This window comes from Metarhizium brunneum, chromosome 7 (assembly GCF_013426205.1).
Source record: "Metarhizium brunneum chromosome 7, complete sequence".
In the NCBI taxonomy this organism is placed as follows: Eukaryota; Fungi; Ascomycota; class Sordariomycetes; order Hypocreales; family Clavicipitaceae; genus Metarhizium; species Metarhizium brunneum.
Genome location: NC_089428.1, coordinates 181310 through 200913, shown reverse-complemented (window position 1 = coordinate 200913; position 19604 = coordinate 181310). Strand labels below are relative to the sequence as shown.

The window sequence follows — 19604 nt, the reverse complement described above, 5'->3', positions numbered from 1 at the left end:
CGCCCAGTGGCAACTAGCGTCGCGTCTTTCATCTTCTCTACTTCGTAGAAGAGGTCGATGGCTTTCATACACCCCGAGCAAAAAGAGCTGGGCAAAAGCTCTCGGCACACATGTGTTGTAGTTGCGACAAGGCCTATTACAATGCTTATACTTGCTCTTGCCACCCACGAGGCGTGCTCGACACTGCGCAATGGGGATCGACATATGGTGATCCGGTGATCCTATATTTAGTGCCGAAGCCCGGGAAGCCGAGCGTCAATCAGTTTACCCAAAGTAGAAGGTTGCCTTGAATGTTTGGTTTGCCGACCTGCTCAACACGGAAGTAGCTTGCGTTTCGCAAGACGATTATTGCCGCAAAAGTACACACTTCCTCCCATGTCCAAGGCTGATCGCAGATCCAACTTGACCACTGATCCTGGTCCCGTGTGCCACTGGACACTACCCGTCACAGGAAGATCCCTCTCTGACATAAAGAGTCTGGCTATGCCTGCCCTTGCGTCCTGATGGGTGACGCGCATGACTCCTCAAAGTGTTCTCGTCTCATACCCCTATAAAGTTTGCTTATGCCTTGGAACTCGTACTGCGAAGGAAAACAGTCAGAATCGGCGTCATGAAGGCTCTTGCTGTCTTGTCCTCGTTGCTGGCGCCAGCCGCGGCCGTGGCTATTGACTCGGAACTCTCCTATGATGGCCACAGAGTCTTCCGTGTGCGCGTTGCCGACGACGGCTCCCACGTCCAGAGTGTCATCGACAAGCTTCAACTCACTACCTGGCAGCCCCCTTCGCGAAAGGGCGCCTTTGCCGATATCCAAGTCGCGCCGAGGCAGCTCGAGGAATTTCACAAGGCCATGGATGGCCAGGACGTCACTACAATGCATGATGATCTCGGAAAGTCCATCAAGCGAGAAGGGACATTTATGACCTACGCTGGTACGTTGTCGAATGCCGCCAAGGGCGCGAGTTGAGGGGAGAGTCGGGGGGAGGGGAGACGATTCATGCCCTTGGAGTGCCCGAGAGAGAAGATGTTTTGCGTAGTTAACACCGTTTTGCCCGTCGCATCTAGCTGGATCCGCCAACGATACGTGGTTCACCTCGTATCACAGCTACGACGACCACGTGCGGTGGTTGAACGACCTCGGCGCCAAGTTTTCCAAAAACGCCAAGACGGTAACCTCTGGAACCACGCTCGAGGGAAACCCAATCACTGGTTTGCACATCTTTGGAAGCTCAGGCGGCGGCAAGAAGCCTGCCGTCGTCTTTCACGGGACCGTGCATGCGCGAGAGTGGATTGCTTCCATGGTGAGAGCTTGCCGGTGTTGTCAACTCCCAACGAGGGCTCGCTAACAGACGGCCAGGTTGTCGAGTACATGACCAACGAGCTCATCACCAAGTACGGCTCCGACAAGGACATTACCGCGTTTGTGGACAAGTACGACTTTTACATGTTCCCCATTGTAAACGTCGATGGTAAGCAAGAAGCACTTGACTCACACACAGTCTCGAACACTGGCTTACGGCTTTAGGTTTCAAATATACCCAAACGACCAACCGCATGTGGCGCAAGAACCGCCAGACGACAAGGGGAAGCAATTGCCTTGGGCACGACATCAACCGCAACTGGCCGTACAAATGGGACGGTCAAGGCGCTTCCACCAACCCCTGCGCCGAGGATTTCAAAGGAGAGAGCGAGGGCGACGCGCCCGAGACCAAGGCTCTTTCTCAGTTCATTCAGGGCGTCAAGGACGCTCAGGGACTCAAGCTGTACATTGACTGGCACTCGTACTCGCAGCTCTTCCTGACACGTAAGGCGGCGCGATATAATGCCCCCCTCCAAAAGTTTGTTGTCATGTGCGGCTAATTCTCGTTCTTTTGTCAATAGCATACGGGTACTCTTGCGACGCCAAGGCACCCAATGACGCCGAGATCCAATCGCTGGCCAGGGGAACCGTCGACGCCATCTTCGCCGTGCACCAGGTCAGGTTCAACTCGGGCCCGATTTGCCAGACGATTTACCAGGCTAGCGGGAGCAGTATCGACTTCGTGGCCGACGTTGTCAAGGGCGACTACTCGTTTGCTGCTGAGTTGCGGGACACGGGCAAGAATGGATTCGTGCTGCCGGCGGAACAAATTGTCCCCAGTGGCGAGGAGGCGTTTGCCGGGGTCAAGTATCTCCTCCAGAATATGAAGTAGGGATGTTTGGTTCTGTTGTAGCAGGTCCGTATATGCAGAGTTTGTGGGTGAACGGCGTCACGGTGCGTTGTCGCCTCGGCTTGAATAGGTGACGCTTGATGCGCAAACGGGCGCGATTCTGATGGGAGATGCGGAAAGGGAGATGTGTAAATACAAGTTGCATGAATGTCCTGGGTGTAGTTGCACAAATGCATGTCTGTGAGCAGCGAGTGAATTGTGTTGATGAGCAAAATACCAGGGGCCATTTTTGTTGTTTCCGAACAATGGGCAGAGCGTTTGAACGCTGTATGATGCCGGCCGGGTTCGTTGTTGGCCGGGGTGATGTAAACGCGGCATACCCTAGAGCATAAAACCCGTCGAGCAGAATAATTTCTTCTTCCGCCCTTCAGACAATACTGTCTCGCGTTGTATTGTAGCTCTGGCGCACTAGACGAGATGCAGGCTTGCTCATCTGTTGAAGAATCAAATGGCAATTAAAAAATATGATGCGCCGGTTGTGGAGTCGAACAAAAGTCCCCAAGCTTTTGAACATTGGAACGCAGATTCGGCATTCTGGGTGCATATCACGCGATTTCGTCCACGTCCAACCGTCGACTCGACGTCTTGAACCACCAACGCACGACACTCGGTCAAGCTTGCTCTTTCACCGCTCGACGCAATGGCGACACCCGAAAACGCCCTCATTGGTGCAACAATCAACCGGTATGTTGCACCAGGACGATGAATTTGTGCGACGGCCCTGCCACCGTAGGCGTCCCCTCTGCGAGGATATGCCCTCGTCACGATACCCGCTCCCTACCGGCTGAGTTGTCACCCGGGCCCGTTGCAAAGTATAAAGGCACGGGGCAAACACGGCATTTGTAACTGACGATACAACGAACCATTGCCAGGTGGCAGCACTGACCGACAAGACTCTCTGGGCTCCCAGTTCCTCGGCTCCTTCGGCCACGCAACCCGGCAGACGTGCGCAGCTATTCCGGATACTCTGCCATGTCTAAGCCGCGGGCAGACAAAAGCCCCGATGTGGTACAGACGTCTTCAGAGGATGGGCACACGGGGGTCACAGACTCACCAGAAAATGGCGACACCATCTACGTCAACGGGCATCCGGTCATTCGCAACGGTAAGCATAGTTTGCTCATCGTTGTACACATCTGTCGCGCCTTTCTAACACAATCCCCTGTAGGAGCCGACGTGTCGCGGTTTCTCGTCTCAGATCGCGACGATGGCGACGCAGCGCTCACCTTTCGGTCCATGGTCCTGGGCACGGCCTTCACAGCGCTGTCCAGCGTCATCACCATGCTATACACATTCAAGCCGACGCAGATGCAGGTGTCGGCCGTCTTTATACAGCGTAAGTCTGTCCACTCGGCATCTATTCCATGTCTGCTCGTGTCGCTAAAAGACGGCAACACGCGCCAGTTCTGGTCTACATTGCCGGCCAGGCGTGGGCGCTGGCAACACCGCCCCCGGACAGAGTGAAATGGCCATGGCTCCGCCGTGTCCTTGGATTCCTCAACTCCGGCCAGCCGTTCGGCATCAAGGAACACGTCGTGGCGTCCCTGATTGCGTCCTCCGGGAACAACGGCCTTTCCGGCGTCGAGATATACGCCGTGGAAAGGCTATTCTACGACCGGGCCGTGTCCGCGACGACGGCCGTCCTGGGCACCTTTTCCATCTCGCTGTGCGGCTTCGTCCTGGCCGGCGTGCTGCGGCCGCTCATCGTCTATCCCGCCGAGATGGTGTACTGGTCGACGCTGCCGCAGGTCGTGCTCTACCAGAACCTGCACTTTGACCAGCGCGAGAACCGCTCCCGCCTGGTCAAGTTTGGCTGGGCGATGGCCATGGCCGCCGCGTGGCAAGTGTTTCCCGCCTACGTGGTGCCGTGGTTCGGCGGCATCTCTGTCTTCTGCCTGGCGTCGATGGGTGCGCCCATCGCAACGCGGCGCGTCTTCACCACCGTCTTTGGCGGCGCGTCTCCCAACGAGGGGCTTGGCTTGCTCAACTTTTCCCTCGACTGGCAGTACATCCAGAGCGGGTTCTTGTCCCTGCCGCTGAAGCAGCAGTTGAATTCGTGGATTGGCTATGGGATATGGTACGTGGCGATGCTGGGGCTCTATTACAACAACGCCTGGGGCGCCAAACGCTTCCCGTTCATGTCGACGTCGCTTTTCAACGGCAACGGCACGAGATTCAACACGACGTCCATCCTCAACGGGGAGGGGACCATTGACCAAGACAGGCTTGACGCCGTGGGCCTTCCCTATATGACGGCCACCACGGTCTGGGGCTACTTGACGGCAAACTTGGCCATTGGCGCCCTCATCACCCACGTCTTGATCTTCTACGGCAAGGACATGGCTCTCGCGTGGAAGCAGGCGCGCACCAGGGCCCAACCGGATCCGCACTACCGAGCCATGCTCAGGTACAACGAGGTCCCCATGTGGTGGTACGCGGCGCTTTTCGTGCTCTGCTTTGTCGCCGGGCTGGTGGTCAACGTCAAGGGAGAAACCACGCTGCCGGCATGGGGATACGTGGTCGCGCTCCTCGTGGGAGCGTGCATCGCCCCCTTCTCCTGCTTCCTCTACGGCCTCTACGGCACCGGCATCGGCACCAACCAGCTTTCCAAAATGGTCGCCGGCGCCGTGCACCCGGGCCGGCCGCTGGCCAACCTCTACTTTGCGAGCTGGTCGCACCAGGTGATCCTGCTGGCCGTCAACCTGGCCAACTGGCTCAAGGTCGGGCAGTACACCAAGATCCCGCACCGCGTCATGTTCGGCACCCAGGTCTACGGCACGCTGCTCGGCGCGGGATTCAACTATGCCGTCATGACGACAATCGTCTCCAACCAGCGCCGTGTTCTCCTCGACCCCGCGGGGACCAACATCTGGAGCGGGTCAACGTACCAGAGCCTCAACTCGCAGGCCATTACGTGGGCGCTCGCCGGGCAAATGTACGCCGCCGGCGGCCGCTACGTGCTTGTCCCCCTGGGCCTGCTTATCGGGGCGGTGCTGCCGGTTCTGCATTGGGCCCTGGGCAGGGCGTGGCCGCGGATTCGGGCGTGGCCGATCAACACGGCGATTGTGTCGTCGTATGCCGGACAGGTGTATTACGGCAACACGTCCTGGATTTGGTCGTCCATTGCCGTTGGCGTCTTGTCGCAGCTGTGGCTTCGCAGAAGGCTGCCGGGGATATACAACAAGTACAACTATCTCATCGGCGCGGCGTTGGACGGCGGATCGCAGATTGTCATTTTTGTCTTGTCGTTTGCCGTCTTTGGCGCGAGCGGTCAGGGGCATCCGTTTCCTACTTGGTGGGGGAATCCAGAAGGCAGTCCTGACCATTGTCTTTGAGCAACATTGAAGTGTCTAGATTTGGGTGTACCAGACACCAGATGATCCAATGACGGCGTCTGTGGACTGCAGAAGCAGGAGCAGGAGCAGGGAGAGACCTGGCGTAGTGGTGGTGGCAGATGTATGAAGACACGCCGAGGTAGTCTAGTAGAAACTACCGTCTTCCAAAGACTTGAATTCTACGGCCTCGCTTGAACCTTCAGGTACGCAAAAGCAAGTGGTACATGCATCATGTCGAGAATTTTGGCGGCGTTGGTGCCATGGGTAAAAGTAACGTCTTTTGGATGCCTTGGTACCTAGTGGTACTTGACCATTTTTGACGGCGCATTGGGATGTGTGATAATTGTAAATCCAGCATGCTTCTGAGTCACTAAGCCTTGGCTATTCCGTGTTTCTTGGCCTATTGGCATTCATGTCTCTTTCGTCGGCTAGGCCCCGAGGAAAAGGACCTTTGATACCAAAGACTGTCGGTAAATGAATTGAGCCATGATGCTTTATGGTGGCGCCGGGCAATGGACACAGATTCACACCCACCTGGAAGCTCACCGAGGCCCAGATATTACTGGTGGGTACATATAATTGGAGTCTTCCGTCGAGGCTAGTCACCAGGATCACAGACGCCGACTTCCTTTGCAGCTGGTGGCCTTGCAGGCTGGCCGGGGCAAGTCACATTCGAAGCATCCGCGCCAGCCCGTCGGATATTTAGTTTCAGAGCAGCCCGCGTGGACAGCGTCTCTGTCCGACCTCAAGATTACACGTTTCCACGATTGACCCATTTACACCATTTTGCGCAGCCTTGTCCCTCGCCCAAAGCACGAGATTCCATGGGTCCCGTAGGAATCGTCCTCCACGGAGGCGCCTCGGAGTCGTGGGTAGGCGACGCCGCGAGCTTCGAAGCCACCAACGCCTTCCTCGACACCTTGGTCAGCAAGGCCGAAGCCTCTCTCCGGCAGGGCGCCACGGCCGTCGACGTGGCGGCCGAGGTGGTGGCGGAGCTGGAGGACTTCCCCGAGTTCAACGCGGGCAAGGGGTCCGCCGTGAACATGGACGGCGGCTTCGAGGTGCGCCGAATCCCCTTTGCACCGACGGCATCACGCACGTCCATCTATCAGCTAACATGGAGTCTTGAGCGTCACTAGCTCGAGGCGGGCATCGTCAACGGCGCAGACTCTGCGTACCGCGCGGCGGTCTGCCTGCGGACGACCAAGAACCCGGTCAGGCTGGCGCGGGCGATGCTCGACCGGCGAGGCCCGACGGCGCCCGTGTTGATGGCGGGCGTCGGCGGCGACCAGCTCGCGCGTCGGCTGGGGCTGGAAACGGTGGACAACGGCTACTTTGGCACGGAGCGACGGCTGAGCTACTGGCGCCAGAAGCGGCCCGACGCGTCTGAGCACGGCACCGTCGGCGCCGTGGTGCTGGATGCGCGCGGCAACGTCGCCGCGGCCAATTCCACCGGCGGCATGACCATGAAGCCCGTCGGGAGGGTGGGCGACACGGCCATCCTGGGCTCCGGGCTGTACGCGGACGAGCGGGTAGCCGTGGCATGGTACGTTGTGTGACTAGATGCGCCCCGTGGCCTCGGCGCGCCTCGCTAACGGATTCTTTAATTTCTACAGCAGCGGCGGAGGCGAGGCCATCATGACGAGCATGCTGGCCGGCCGCATCGCCAACTTGTACCGGGGCGGCGCTGGTATCGCCCGGGCCGTCGAGCAGGCCGTCTGGGAGGCGACGCGGCGCTGCCCGTCCATCTCGTGCGGCGTCATCGCCATCACGTCGGACGGCGAGCAGACGGCCCAGTGCAACAGCAGGATCTTCAACACGGCCTCGGCGGGCGACGCGGCGCGATGCGAGCGACACGTCGGGCTGCTTCGCTGCACCATGCCCGTCATCGGCCCCCTGTGCTGCTACGACGACGACCTGCTGCGCATCGGCGTGTCCAAGCACCCGACGCGGCCGGGCCAGCTGACGTTCCAGCTCAAGGGCGCCAGTCTCGCCGACATGGACAGGGAGCAGGTGTTTGCCCTGTTTGGCACCCTGCGACGCGCCGCAAAGGCTCTGGTCGAGCTTGTCGGGTCGCCCGTGTCGGATGTGGCCATGATGACTTGGCCCGGCGGCGACGGCGGCCACCTGTTCCCGGTGCACATCCGACGCGATTCCGAAGGGGAAGACGGGGGCGAGGACGGCAAGGACAGCGCCGAGAGGCACACGGCCATGTTCCACGAGACGTCCATGGTGATTCGGCGGGCGGGCGTGGGAGATGGTGCATGTCGGCAGAGTGGCCGGCGCGGGCTGCTCCTGGTGGGCGAGGCCGAGGCGCAGGGGGCGGTTGGGGCGCTGTGGGGGGCCCTGCAGGGCGGCCTGCGGGAGGCCTTGCAGCTGGAGGGCCCCCGGAGCCCCTGTAGCGGCCCCCGCAGCCCCAGTGCCCGGAGCTGGTCCCTGCTGGTGGACCCGGCGGCGGCTGGGCGCGGCGAGGTGCTGGTGGCCTCGTCGTTCCCCGACCACCACTGGCCCAGCCCTGCTCCTTTTGCATCTGGTACGCACGATGCAGAGTTTACGGCCGCCCTGGGGCCCAGGAGCTGGGATCTCGACGGCCTGCGCTGTGTGGCCGACGGGTTGCGGGAGAAGCTGGGCGGGCCGGCTGGCGTCCAGTCTGGCAGCATGTAGACATAAGCATTGATCGAATATGGCCCTTGCATGTTTTCACTCTGGGTTTTATCCACGGCCCTGCTGTATCACTCAATCAAGACGATTCATTGTTTTACACTCGTTTTCCTGTGCTTCTTTTGCTTGTCGACTGTCCTTCTCGCCCAACCCGCCCCCCATGGCCGTCCGCTTCCAACACGCCAGCCGGCCACAGGCAAACACCACGCGCTTCTATCTCAGCATAGCTGGTACGTCGATGGCTCTGCCACACCCGCGCCCAGGTCGACCGGACGTCTGCTGATCTGCCCGCCTCTCTGTAGCCATCCTCGTCTCCAACTTTGCAAGTCCCTTTCCCTCTTGGCGCCCGTTCCCGCCGGCGTCGCTAACCAGCCCGGCAGATGACCGCCGTCGACGCCAGCCTGTCGTCGTCTGCCCACGTCGCCGTCGCCTCGCACTTCAACCGGACCAATGTCTCGACCTGGCCCGTCACCGCCTTCTTGGTCTGCTCCATCACCGTCCAGCCGCTCTATGCCAGCCTGTCCGACTGCATCGGCCGCAAGGCCATCTACCTGTCGTGCGCTGCGCTGTTCCTGCTCGGCATCGGCCTGGCTGCCGCCGCGCCCTCCTGGACCTGCCTGATTCTGGCGAGGTGCGTCTGCGGACTCGCCTCGTCGGGGTTGACCATTATGGGTATGCTACAAACTTGCACACAAGCATGGGAGTCTTGTCGATTTCTAACTTGTGACGGAGATAGGCTCCGTCGTGTTGACTGACCTTGTTGGCGTGAAGAAGCGAGGCTATTATCAGTCGATGAACTATGTAAATTTTGGATCAGCTTCAGCGTATTTATCCCAGCCCTTGACCCTCTCTACCTTTTGGCACACTGCCGTGTCATGTGCTTACTTTTGTCTGTAGGCTCGGGTCGGTTTCGGGAGGTACCATTGTCGACCGATTTGGTTGGAGCTGGTTGTACAAGGTGCGTTGTCCGTATGCCAGTTTTTTTTTTTTTTGTCTCCTTGGTCATCGAAGCTGACACCGCCTCTAGATTCAGCTCCCTTTTGCCCTCGTCACTCTCGTCATGGTGTATTTTTTCATACCTTGGACAATCGAGGCATCCGAGGATACGAGTTCGCGTGATGACACAACAGAAGGCCGACGTCTTCTCAGTTTGTTCGATTGGACCGGTGCTCTTGTTCTCGTGCGTCGACGCTTCTGGTGCCCATCTATTTCCGGCAGCGCTAATATAACTGTACCCGTCTAGGTCATCTCTCTCCTGTTGTTGGTGTTTGTTTTGGGAACCGCCGGAAACGTGCTCCCCTGGACGAACCCTTTCGTTTTGCTGGCCTTGTTTCTATTCCCCTGTACGGTGTACGCCCTCGTTCGAGTCGAGGCAAACGCCCAGAAGCCAGTCCTTCCTCTGGTCCTGGTCCAGTTTCCTTTCAGAAACATTATGATTAACGCCTTCTTCTTATCCATCATTAATTACATTGTAAGTCTAAAAAAAAGCTTTAGAGGCATCGCGCGTTTGTAAGCGTTGCTCATCACATACTAACATTGAACCTTACCAAGGTCATGTATAACGTTACATTCTTCTTCCAAGCCGTGTTGCTCGAGACTCCAGGGCAAGCCAGCACTCACCTTGTCGCGCCATCCATCGCCTTCACGATTGTCAGTGCGATTTCTGGGGCGACGATTGCTAGGCTTGAAACCCCCAAGCCAACGCTACGAATCAGTCAGGTAATGCTGCTCTGTGGTGCTGCAGGGCTCATGGTCATGGCAACCATCCTTCCGAGGACCGAGACTCCGGGTGCGCTGTATAACCTCTGTCTCGCGATGCCGATTCTGGGCGTCGGCATGATGGCTCCAAGTGCGTTGCTGCTTCTGCTCGGAATGAGCGATCGCAACAACCATGCTACTCTGAATGGTGGCTTCATCATGATGAGGTCCCTGGGCGGCTTCACAGCAACGTCCATCAGCACGACCATTGTGCAAAACGTATTCCAACAGACCATGCGGCCATTCATGACTTCGGAAGAGATCAAAAAGGTGAGTCGCCTGGAAGCGCACATGACAAGATGAAGGCCTGTTCACTCATGCGAAATCAGAAAATTGACAGTGTCCGCTTGAACATGGACAACTTGCAAACTCTAGAGGAGCCACTCCGGGCTCAAGGTAGGCAACAGCTTCTATTGGGAGCATGTGCGAGTGGATGCTAACTCTAGACTCAGTGGTCAACGCATATCGTACGGGTTTCATCGTCCTATTCGGGCTGGTGATTACCCTGTCAGTTCTTATAATATTTGGCTTCATTGGCGTTTCCGACGGCCAAGTTGTGCAAGAAGCGCCAGACACCGCAGAGCCAGGCAGTGTGACGGAGATGGAGGACCTCATGGGGGACACGGACGACTCTGACGGCTGACGCAGACGCTGCTGCCATACTTGTACAATCATCCATCCACATCTAGTAGTTTCACAATAATACGATCATTTCCCCAACATCACACCAGTACCGTCCAGAGAATGAACATGAACAATGTCTATTATGAGTACCTTGCAGCTATTTGCGCCGTCATGATGCCTTCCCACCCGCCACGGCCCGTTCAACCTCGGGACAAGTCCTGAACACGTGCTGCAGAATCCGGTGCGCCGCCTCCTCGGCACTCAACTGCGTCACGTCCAGCTCTAGGCTGGCGTGGTCCGGACCGTCAAACCGGTGAATATCCACGCCGCTGCGAAACTTGCCAAGCAGCTCGCGGTCGACAATCTTTCCATGCGCCTGGCGCTCCGACGTGATTAGCCTCTCGACATTGGCGGCCTCGTCGCAGCTCATGACGACGGACACGAGCGAGCACCCTCTGGCGCGCGCTGCGCTCAGGTATTCGGCGCACGTGGCGCTGCCGACGGGGTCGCTGGACTGGAAGTCGGTGAAGAGGTAGGCAAAGTCGTGGGTGGCGGCGCTCTGCGCCAGAGACGAGAAGACGGCGCTGCGGATAGCGCGCCGCAGGTCCTGGTATCCCGGCTCGGTGCGGTGCAGCACGGCGTCGGCCGGGTTGATGAGCAGGTGGTTGTGAACCAGGCGGCCGTGAGGCCCTAGCATCTTCTGCAGACATTTCGCGACGGTGAGCTTGCCCGTCCCCGGGAAGCCATTGAGATGGATGATGGGGAGGGGTTTCTGGGCTGTCGTAGACATGGCGTTTAATTTTGGGGAGAGGTGGAAAAGAGACGAGGAAATGGGAAAGGGGGGGCAAATAAGAAGCACACGTCTTGGCTTGTCGAGATATTTATCTACTCTCTCTGGTGTGTGTGGCCGTTTGCCGTCCCCCACCAACCATTGACGACGGCACACAACCTTGTCCAGCACACCTACTTTTTGAACGGGTACGATTTTACACCTGAAAAAATAGTTATTCTATAATGCCATGATCTCCAAGTTGCGTGGTAGTACTCAAAATACTCGGAAGCTTTGCACTATTGTATTGGTGATTGTTGGTTTGTACAATGGCGCCGCAGGTCCTCCGCGCAGACTGGCCCGTCCCCGGCGCCGGCCACAAGCGGACACAAGCAGGTGCTGCCAACAAACCCTGCAACTCCAGCGCCGTGCGAGTCAGTGGGATAGACGATCCATGGCTGCGATGCAACACTGCGCCATGCAGGGCCCCCAGCGTGCGAGCAGTCGAGCTGACTCACAACTTATGTACGGAGCACAAACCAGTCAAGCATAAAGCCCCGTGCGCTAAGCCGGTTCTCGGCTGGCGCAGACTTCCGGGCCGGGAAGGTCGGCTGTCGTCGCTGCGACGTGCCAAACGCCACCGGCAGCAGCGTGCCCGGCAGTACGTACTCGCGTCCATTGCCTCGGCAGTACCCGCTCCTTCCCCGCGACTTCGATTGGTTGGTCGTGCGCGGAAATTCGGACCAGGCGCGAGTGGGTGGGGCTGCGACACGGGTAGCAACATCATGTGGGGCCGTGCGCCCCCCTTTACGAGCGCGCCAGCAATCAATCTCGCATGAACTCCAGAGCCATGGTCGCCAGCTTTTTTGTTCTTACGTATGTACTCCGTACAGACCCTTCGTATTATTAATTTCAAAGGTCCCGATCGTGTGAGGAGAAGTGCAAAGAGACTAGCCTCTCCCCTCTTTTCTTCATCGTATGTTCTCATGTGTGTTTTTTCGCCCCGGGGGCTTTTGGCCGCAAAGGTCCCTTGGCGGGGCGAAGGACACGTTTGGCAAACTAGTCTCACCCGCATAACAAGCATTATTATGAGCTCCAGTCGCTCATTAGCCGGCCATGGCGCCAATGTGCTTTGTCCGTTCTCACTCGTGAGGTCCCGATGGACATGTGGCCATTCTAACCCGTTGCACAGACAAAGATGGAGTGGTCCAAAAGTCGAAACACGCCCAAAGGTGGCAAGTACAAGTCGAGTGGGAAGAGGTGTAGCCAGCAAAGATGTAGTTATCAAGAGATCTCAAATTGTTTCCGCATAAGGCAACTGCCGCCTTGTCAAACGCCAAGGCTGCTCCGCCCCCATCCCCATCGATTCGGCACCACATCCAGACTGTGGCCTGTCCATGGTGGCATGTGTGTCCCGGGTGCCGAGCCATGAACAGCTCCATTTGCGGAGATCCTTTTGCAGGGGAGCGTTGCCATGATCTGCCATTGACATGGGCGGCAATTGCTGCCACGACAGATCGGCGCACGGAGACGGCAATTGCTCACACGATGGAATACCGCAAAGGGACGGCAATTGCTCACGCGACCGAACGGACCAAACGGCGCAACACAAGCAGGCGCATTCAGTCTCATGAGATGGGTCTCATTATCTCATACAACACAGCAGTGCTGGTATTTTGCCAACATGTTGTTCAAATTCACAGACTAAAGTACATACACAATCAAGTCACGTGTCACAGTTTAGAGGAGGATATCACCAAGTATTGCGCTTCAACAAATGGACATTTGACCAGATCGTTTTTAATACTGCGCCATCTATAATCCGTGGCAGAATCACGTTCACCAATCAAGACGTATACGTTAATACACTGTAGTATGGTAGAGAATAGACGGCTCCGTCAAAGCCGGTCGTCTGGTGTAATAATAGTTTTATTCTTCTTTTTCTAGATTGCCCATGGTTGCCACTCGCAATAAGCTAAAATATACAACTCCGACCGATATATACAACTTTTCGTCGCACACAAGTTGTCCCCCTCAAGGAGCGCAGTTGAGCCCCTTGAGCCTAGGCAGAAGCTGGACATCTCGCACGTCGTCATGCTGCAAGACCCAGCTCAGGAACCTCTCAGACCCGATACCCCAGCCGGTCGTGTTGAGGGCCTTGAACTTGCGCATCTCAACGTACCAGGCGTAGCAGGCGGGGTCGACGTCGTGCTGCTTCAGAGCGGCCAGGGCCTCGTCGGCCGTGGTGTGCCGGTTCCCGCAGCCGACGACCTCGCCCAGGCCCAGCAGCAGGTCGCCGCAGAGGGCCTTGCTGGCCGTGGCGTCGGTGTAGGCCTGGTAAAAGGGCACGCCGAGGTGGTCCATCTCGACGACCCAGCAGGCGCCGCCGAAGCGGGCGACGAGGGCCTGCTCCCCCTTGCGCTTGAGCGAGCGGCCGCACTCGGGGCGGCCGGCGACGGTGTACTCCCACATGGTGCCCTCGCCCTTCTGCATCTCGGGCAGGCGCAGGGCCTCGTCCAGCGTGATGGTGGGGAACTTGTTTCCGTTGCGGGCAAACAGCTGCAGCAGGTCCGTCATGTGCTGCGTCGAGCCGGCCTGGGCCTTGATGGCGTCGCCGTGCCGGCGGAGCAGCTCCTCGGTCACGGCGACGATGTAGCGGTTGGCCACGTCCATGCCGGCGCCGAGGCCGCCGCGCAGCTCGCACTCGACGTGGCAGAACTGGTTGAGGTGGGTGCTGTCGTGGTCCTCGCCGCGGCAGCTGGTGCCGACGTAGTAGGCGCCCTGGGCCTTGTCGTTGTACCGGAGGGCGTACTCGAGGAGGAACTGCTGCGAGTCGGCGAGGTACGTGTCCTCGCCGTGCAGCTTGATGGACACGGGCATCGAGTCGGACCCCAGGCCCATGGGCGAGCTGATGCTGCCCGTGGTCAGCGGCACCAGCAGGTAGCTGTAGTCGAGGTCGGGCTTGCGGAAGAAGTCGATGGAGGCGTGGAAGAAGGTGCTCTGGATGTCGAACAGCGACTGGTACCATGGAGACTTGAGGGCAGACACGGCGAATGCGTCTCCGAGATCCCAGAGGCGCGGCACTGACTTCTTGCCGTCCGCGGGCTGGATGGAGGCGCCTCTGGCAGGCAGCAGCTCTCCCGTGAGACGCTCATTCAGCTCTCTGGGTCGGGTTGTCTCGACGTGTGCAGCCATGGTTGTTTTTTTTTTTATGATGGTGATGATGATGATGTTATCGCTGATGTTGTGATGTCAGCTTGAGGCGATGCTTGGAATGGTGTAAGTGACTTGATGTATTCTCTAGTTTTCAGCGAGGGAACGACCACATTATATATTCACTTAGTGACATGTTTCTTAACCGCATCTCATCGTATTAACCAAACTCCAACAAGAACAAGATGGACAATGGCAACATCAGCCGGCCTCAAGCTTTTGGTGTCGCGTGAGACGGGGGGCCTTGCATGCCGCCCCGTTCCTACATACTGCGCCCGCTGAATTGATTCTACACTCACCAGACTGTCAATATGTCAATTGCCTGCACCGAACGGCGCCGGGCTGTGCCAGTGGCCAACGGCCAACGGTGCGCTGCACCACAGCGGGCTGCAATCGGCGGATGGGCCTGCTCTACAGTGAGGCCCCCCGTAAGCTCAGCACCAGACAGCAGATCATGGCATTGATGAGGCAATTGACGTTCAAACAGACCGGTATTATGTGTCCACATGTGCAGACTGTTGAAGAGTAAACCAGACGACGCTCACCCACGGCTTCATGCGTCCAAATGTCACCATACGTCTCTACTTCGGCTAGCAGGCGTACCATCAAGTTCGATATTCGTATGTAATAGGAATTCGTTTTCCTTCTTTATGCACAAGGGGAAAAGTTACCTCTTCTGGCTCCAAGTCAAACCGCAATCCATCCATGTCCCGTGGCGGACCGACATTGGTCATGTAAGATTGTCAGCACCAGTGAGTAGACTGCATAACTGGAGTGGGAGACGCAAGTATTTTAACACATCAGGCACCAGACTCCCGCTGTCTATATGGTATTTAACGCTATATTAGTATACTAGGGGCTTATTATATTTTCGTATATTAATATATACTTCAATGTTGTTATATTGTAATCTAGTCGTGTATAGTTGTGATATACAGTATATGAGTGCACACTCGTCAGTAGGCAAATACACTCCGCCGCACACTGTAGGTGCCCAAGTCTCTTCCGCTTGTTCCATCAGTCACGTCGGAAATGGAAAGGTGCTCCGGGTATAGTACCACGTTTAAATGCTATACTTCCACGTCTTCCCCGGTCAGTCAACGTTTGCAAGCCACCCAACGGCTCGGAAGCGACGCCTCGTGAGTAGCATCGGCAGATGGCTCTAAACATAGTAACTAGGTCCCCGGTAAGAAGGGGTAAAAGGACCCTTCAGTATGGAGCTCGCCAAAGTTTTGCACTTTGGTCTCCGCAGCCTGTACGGAGTAATCTCTACTATTTCTCTATCCTTGACATGTCGGTATGACCATCATGTGACTACTACATTGTCCTTTGACGACGGTCAACAGTCTTACAGGGAAGTACGTATTCCCGAGTGCCCGGCGGCATCGTTGGACTTGCTTGGCATAAGTTGTTCGCCCGAGGTTCGTCTTCGCTTGGATCAGCTGGAAACGTGATTCGGTGAACCCCGGATAAATCAGCTGGTAATGGAGGCAAAGGTGGGGCTTGAATCCATGTCAGCATTAGAGTTTTTTCAGACCATGTTCAATTGAATGAGCCACACGCATCTTGTTGATCTGCCGTAGCGGTGAAGATGGCGCAGGGGATCGATGGCGCAAATCCGGTAGTTTCCATCCCTGCAAGTCGCTCCGTCAAGGCCTTGATGATGGGGAGTGACGTGGCCGGTCTAATACGAGCCTTCCAGAAGACAGAGAAGTAGGGGCAGCAGACTACAAACTTGGTCGATGATATGTAGCCAAGCACTTGGCTTGGAAATGTCAACGACCCCGTTAGGCACAACCGCCAAAGCGTTTGCATGACGGCGCTTCGACGTCTGCAACACCACAACATGGAGGGGCTGCAGAAATTATGTGGGATTCGGTGCGAGAAAATAAATATAATATCGTGCTCTTTATACGATGTGACGCATTCTAGTAAATGCCTAGGCCAGCACCGTCGAGACTCACCTGCAGGGAATTCCCCCGCCGCCCGCCTTCTTGGCCGTCGAAGCAAAAATGGATGTACCAGAGTCAAGCTCCATTTGCCGACACCCTTGCGCCTTGTGAAGCGGACCAGACTGCGAATATACTTGGCATCTGGTGGCTGGCTCTCTATTCCCCCAGCCGGCTGGGCATACTAAAAAGTAATTGATGGGTCTGCCTTCCAGTCGCTTATTAGTTGAACCAGACATTGAACAAACTAGCCTGGCCCTTCCTCGTGCTTTTCTCCATGTACCGGGTATTCCCCAGGCGGATAAATTGTATTTAGATAACCTTATAAAAGCTTAAAAGTCTTCGGCAACATGTTCTAGAAGCTTGGCGGTCAGAATAAATCCGGTGCTTGGTAAAGTCTGGTCGACAAGCTGGGTGGCGACTATCGCTCGGTGGAAGCCATTGATCTACCAGACCAAGGATGTCATTTGCCGCATCTGTAACAGATTCGGCCCGCATCGCACGGTCAATTCGGCCTTGACGATCAGTGGATTGACAAATGGCCGGCTCCTGTCTGGCGGCACTGCCCAGAAAACTTCTGATTGGCTACCGTTGACTCTAGTCCTCGGCCCTTGACGTTTACGGTGCATCCGGGCGGTTTCGCGACGCCAGATGTCGAATGTTTGGCTACCGTGACTACTTTGCCATCGGGACCGTCTGACGGGTCTGGATAGCGTCCCAAGCACGGCCAATTCTCGTTACCGCAATGCCCCAAAACCAGCTCTTCTCGCTCAACAGGGGCCGAAAGAGGTAATGGTCGGGGCGGTGATGGACGAGCACCCGACCACCTACCCTATCGAGCATGGTGATGCGAGATGCACGAGGGCCAACCAAGTCAGGTACGGCGGGGCATGCGCATATCATCATATGTATGTATGTACATGTAGGTCTGCCGATGGTACTGCATTGTCTGAGAGCGGCCCGTGAGACAATGTCGTCATCTGCTGTCATGATTTCATGGCGGGTCAACAAACTCCATCGCGTGACGGCTTTTGGTCTTGCGAGTTGTGTTGCTATTGCCGTCTCCGAGGCCTCGACTTCTTACACAACCTCGGTGACGTTATAGTTGTGCACTCCATTCCAGATCCTAGTCACGTTTCATGCCATGTAGCGAATCTATGTATTCTATTATAGTTGTTGGTGTATCTACTGTGTTTGCTCATTAATTGTACATGGCTTAGACCTCCTCCGACAAGGTTTCGGAAACAGGGTATTTTGTCGTCGTTGGTGCATCTTGAAGAAGTGGTTTCTCTACCCTAGAGTTAGCAGCTGGAAAGTACAACGGGGCACGAAACACATGCAGCCCTTACCATGTTGTCCATTCTGCTAAATACTCGATTACACGACGCATCTAGACACGCGATATTGGGCTGGTGCGAGCGCATGTGTCGCTCGTAATCCTTCCTGGCGGCAAAGCCTAGCCCCAGAGCGGCACATTCAGGCCGGGCACAGAAGAAGACCTTGGTGTGGGAAGTGTAGTGTTTTCGGAGATCGCATGCGCGATGAAATATGCTGCCTGATCTGCAACCTGCGTAGCCGCATCGCCAGTTTCCATCTTCGTCGAGAAAGCCCATCTCGTACACATCCTTGGGAACCCAGTCGCTCGACTCGCTCGTATTGGACGACTCTGGAGAAGCATCTTCCGTCGTCGCCGTGTAAGAGTGTCTGCTGGCAAGCCCAGCCGATGCCCCATCCCATCGCACGTCAAACATGGTGTCCAAGTCGACAAGGTGGCTTCGCGGGTCAAAGGGCAGGTCGGACTCTAGGCAGAGGTCTTGCACGAAAGCCGAGTCGGCCAGGTTGTCTCGGGGAGAGTTGGGTAACTTTATGGAATACTGATCTGCCATGAGAGACTCGGGTAAACCGGGATACATGGCAGGATATATCATGTTGTCCGGGCAAGGAGCGCATTCTGAATTCCTGGCCTTGGTAAATGGAGGTGTTTGATGGGTCGGCGGCAGGCTCCACGGCCCATGCTGGAGATGACTTGGTTGTAAATGCCACGTGTGGTTCTCCTATAATGAATCATTTAGCGACAAGTTGCTATCCAAGCATGGTGAGGTGGTGAGTGGTCGACGGGGTTGGTGGAAGCTTGACATAGGGACCGGGCGGCTTTGACTTACAGAAAGCTCAGCATTGTCCAGCAGCGGAACTCCTGATTGGAAAAGAGCACATTTGTGAGTGGGTGAGTTATCCATCGTGGTCAATAGGTGGAATTTGAAGGCGTTGACGGTGTGGATTACATGCAATACGTGCTGCGCGGCAGCTATATGTATCCTGCGTCGCGGATGAAGACGACATGGTCTAATCCAAGAACAGACTCAGGACATGGCATCGTTTAGCCAGCGCCACGAGATGCGGCTCCAGTCCCCAAGCCCACGCAGCAGGCCGAGGTGGCAGTGAAATCCAGGCCATGATGCCGAGTAACCGTGCCACTTGTCGACGACGAAAGTACACACTCTACGGTTGTGCTACCTTGAGGGTTCCAAGTCAAGTGGGACATGACATGGCAAGGGTGTTTGGCTCAAAAGTTGGGCCAAATTTGAACTGGGCTCAACTTGAATCAATCCGTCACTTGATGGGCACATGCAGCTTCACTGACAAGTCGACCCCATCGCCGCCAAGCATCCAGCGCGACAAGTGCCGGTGGCGCACCGTTTTCTAGGGCGACGAATAGGGGATAGAGGCGGGCCCCCCCAAACTCTAAACCGGGGCCGCCTCCTGTCAACTCAACTGATTGGCCGAATCCGCGTCTCATTGCCGCCTTGGGAATGGCGTCTCGGGTTTCGGTGTCGCCCCAACGCGTCAACTGGCCGCACTACTCTTGCATTAGGCCTTCATCACTCCTGCAGGGCCAAACATTCAATTTGATGGTTTTGGCACGGGTTTCATGGACATGCTACGTGCCGAGTAATCATGTATGTCTTCGTATGACGCTGCAACTTTGTTTTTCCTGCGCGTCATCCTGGATCTGTCAGTCCCTCGTCCAGCTGACCATGATACATAGAGGAGTCCCTTGGAGAAGGAGGCCCCATGTGATCGTATCAAC

General features: G+C 56.6%; 7 protein-coding genes across 7 annotated transcripts; 4 read left to right on the top strand and 3 right to left on the bottom strand.

Annotated features, from left to right (window-relative positions):
- Positions 1-610: 610 nt before the first annotated feature.
- Positions 611-2189, top strand: G6M90_00g106300 (uncharacterized protein; the record flags this gene model as incomplete). Its single annotated transcript, XM_014684134.1, has 5 exons — positions 611-929; positions 1063-1298; positions 1355-1466; positions 1523-1801; positions 1879-2189. The coding sequence occupies 5 exons, from the start codon at positions 611-613 to the stop codon at positions 2187-2189; spliced, it is 1257 nt and encodes a 418-aa protein (XP_014539620.1).
- Positions 2190-3179: 990 nt separating this feature from the next.
- On the top strand, positions 3180-5542 carry OPT5 (Oligopeptide transporter 5; the record flags this gene model as incomplete). Its single annotated transcript, XM_014684133.2, has 3 exons — positions 3180-3312; positions 3376-3543; positions 3612-5542. 3 exons carry the CDS (start codon positions 3180-3182, stop codon positions 5540-5542), a joined length of 2232 nt encoding a protein of 743 aa, XP_014539619.2.
- Positions 5543-6366: 824 nt separating this feature from the next.
- ASGL1 (Isoaspartyl peptidase/L-asparaginase 1) lies at positions 6367-8206 on the top strand (the record flags this gene model as incomplete). The annotated part of the gene is made up of 3 exons (XM_014684132.1): positions 6367-6603; positions 6682-7088; positions 7159-8206. The coding sequence occupies 3 exons, from the start codon at positions 6367-6369 to the stop codon at positions 8204-8206; spliced, it is 1692 nt and encodes a 563-aa protein (XP_014539618.1).
- A 157-nt stretch (positions 8207-8363) lies between these two features.
- Positions 8364-10604, top strand: VBA2 (Vacuolar basic amino acid transporter 2; the record flags this gene model as incomplete). The annotated part of the gene is made up of 10 exons (XM_066131702.1): positions 8364-8433; positions 8506-8525; positions 8584-8875; positions 8940-9027; positions 9101-9161; positions 9231-9383; positions 9447-9674; positions 9755-10231; positions 10291-10357; positions 10414-10604. 10 exons carry the CDS (start codon positions 8364-8366, stop codon positions 10602-10604), a joined length of 1647 nt encoding a protein of 548 aa, XP_065987986.1.
- Positions 10605-10754: 150 nt separating this feature from the next.
- G6M90_00g106260 (uncharacterized protein) lies at positions 10755-11375 on the bottom strand (the record flags this gene model as incomplete). The annotated part of the gene is made up of 1 exon (XM_014684130.1): positions 10755-11375. One exon carries the CDS (start codon positions 11373-11375, stop codon positions 10755-10757), a length of 621 nt encoding a protein of 206 aa, XP_014539616.1.
- A 2013-nt stretch (positions 11376-13388) lies between these two features.
- Positions 13389-14549, bottom strand: asnS (Asparagine--tRNA ligase; the record flags this gene model as incomplete). Its single annotated transcript, XM_014684129.1, has 1 exon — positions 13389-14549. The coding sequence occupies one exon, from the start codon at positions 14547-14549 to the stop codon at positions 13389-13391; it is 1161 nt and encodes a 386-aa protein (XP_014539615.1).
- A 3183-nt stretch (positions 14550-17732) lies between these two features.
- On the bottom strand, positions 17733-18753 carry TRI6 (Trichothecene biosynthesis transcription regulator TRI6; the record flags this gene model as incomplete). The annotated part of the gene is made up of 3 exons (XM_014684128.2): positions 17733-17804; positions 17866-18570; positions 18679-18753. The coding sequence occupies 3 exons, from the start codon at positions 18751-18753 to the stop codon at positions 17733-17735; spliced, it is 852 nt and encodes a 283-aa protein (XP_014539614.2).
- Positions 18754-19604: the final 851 nt, after the last annotated feature.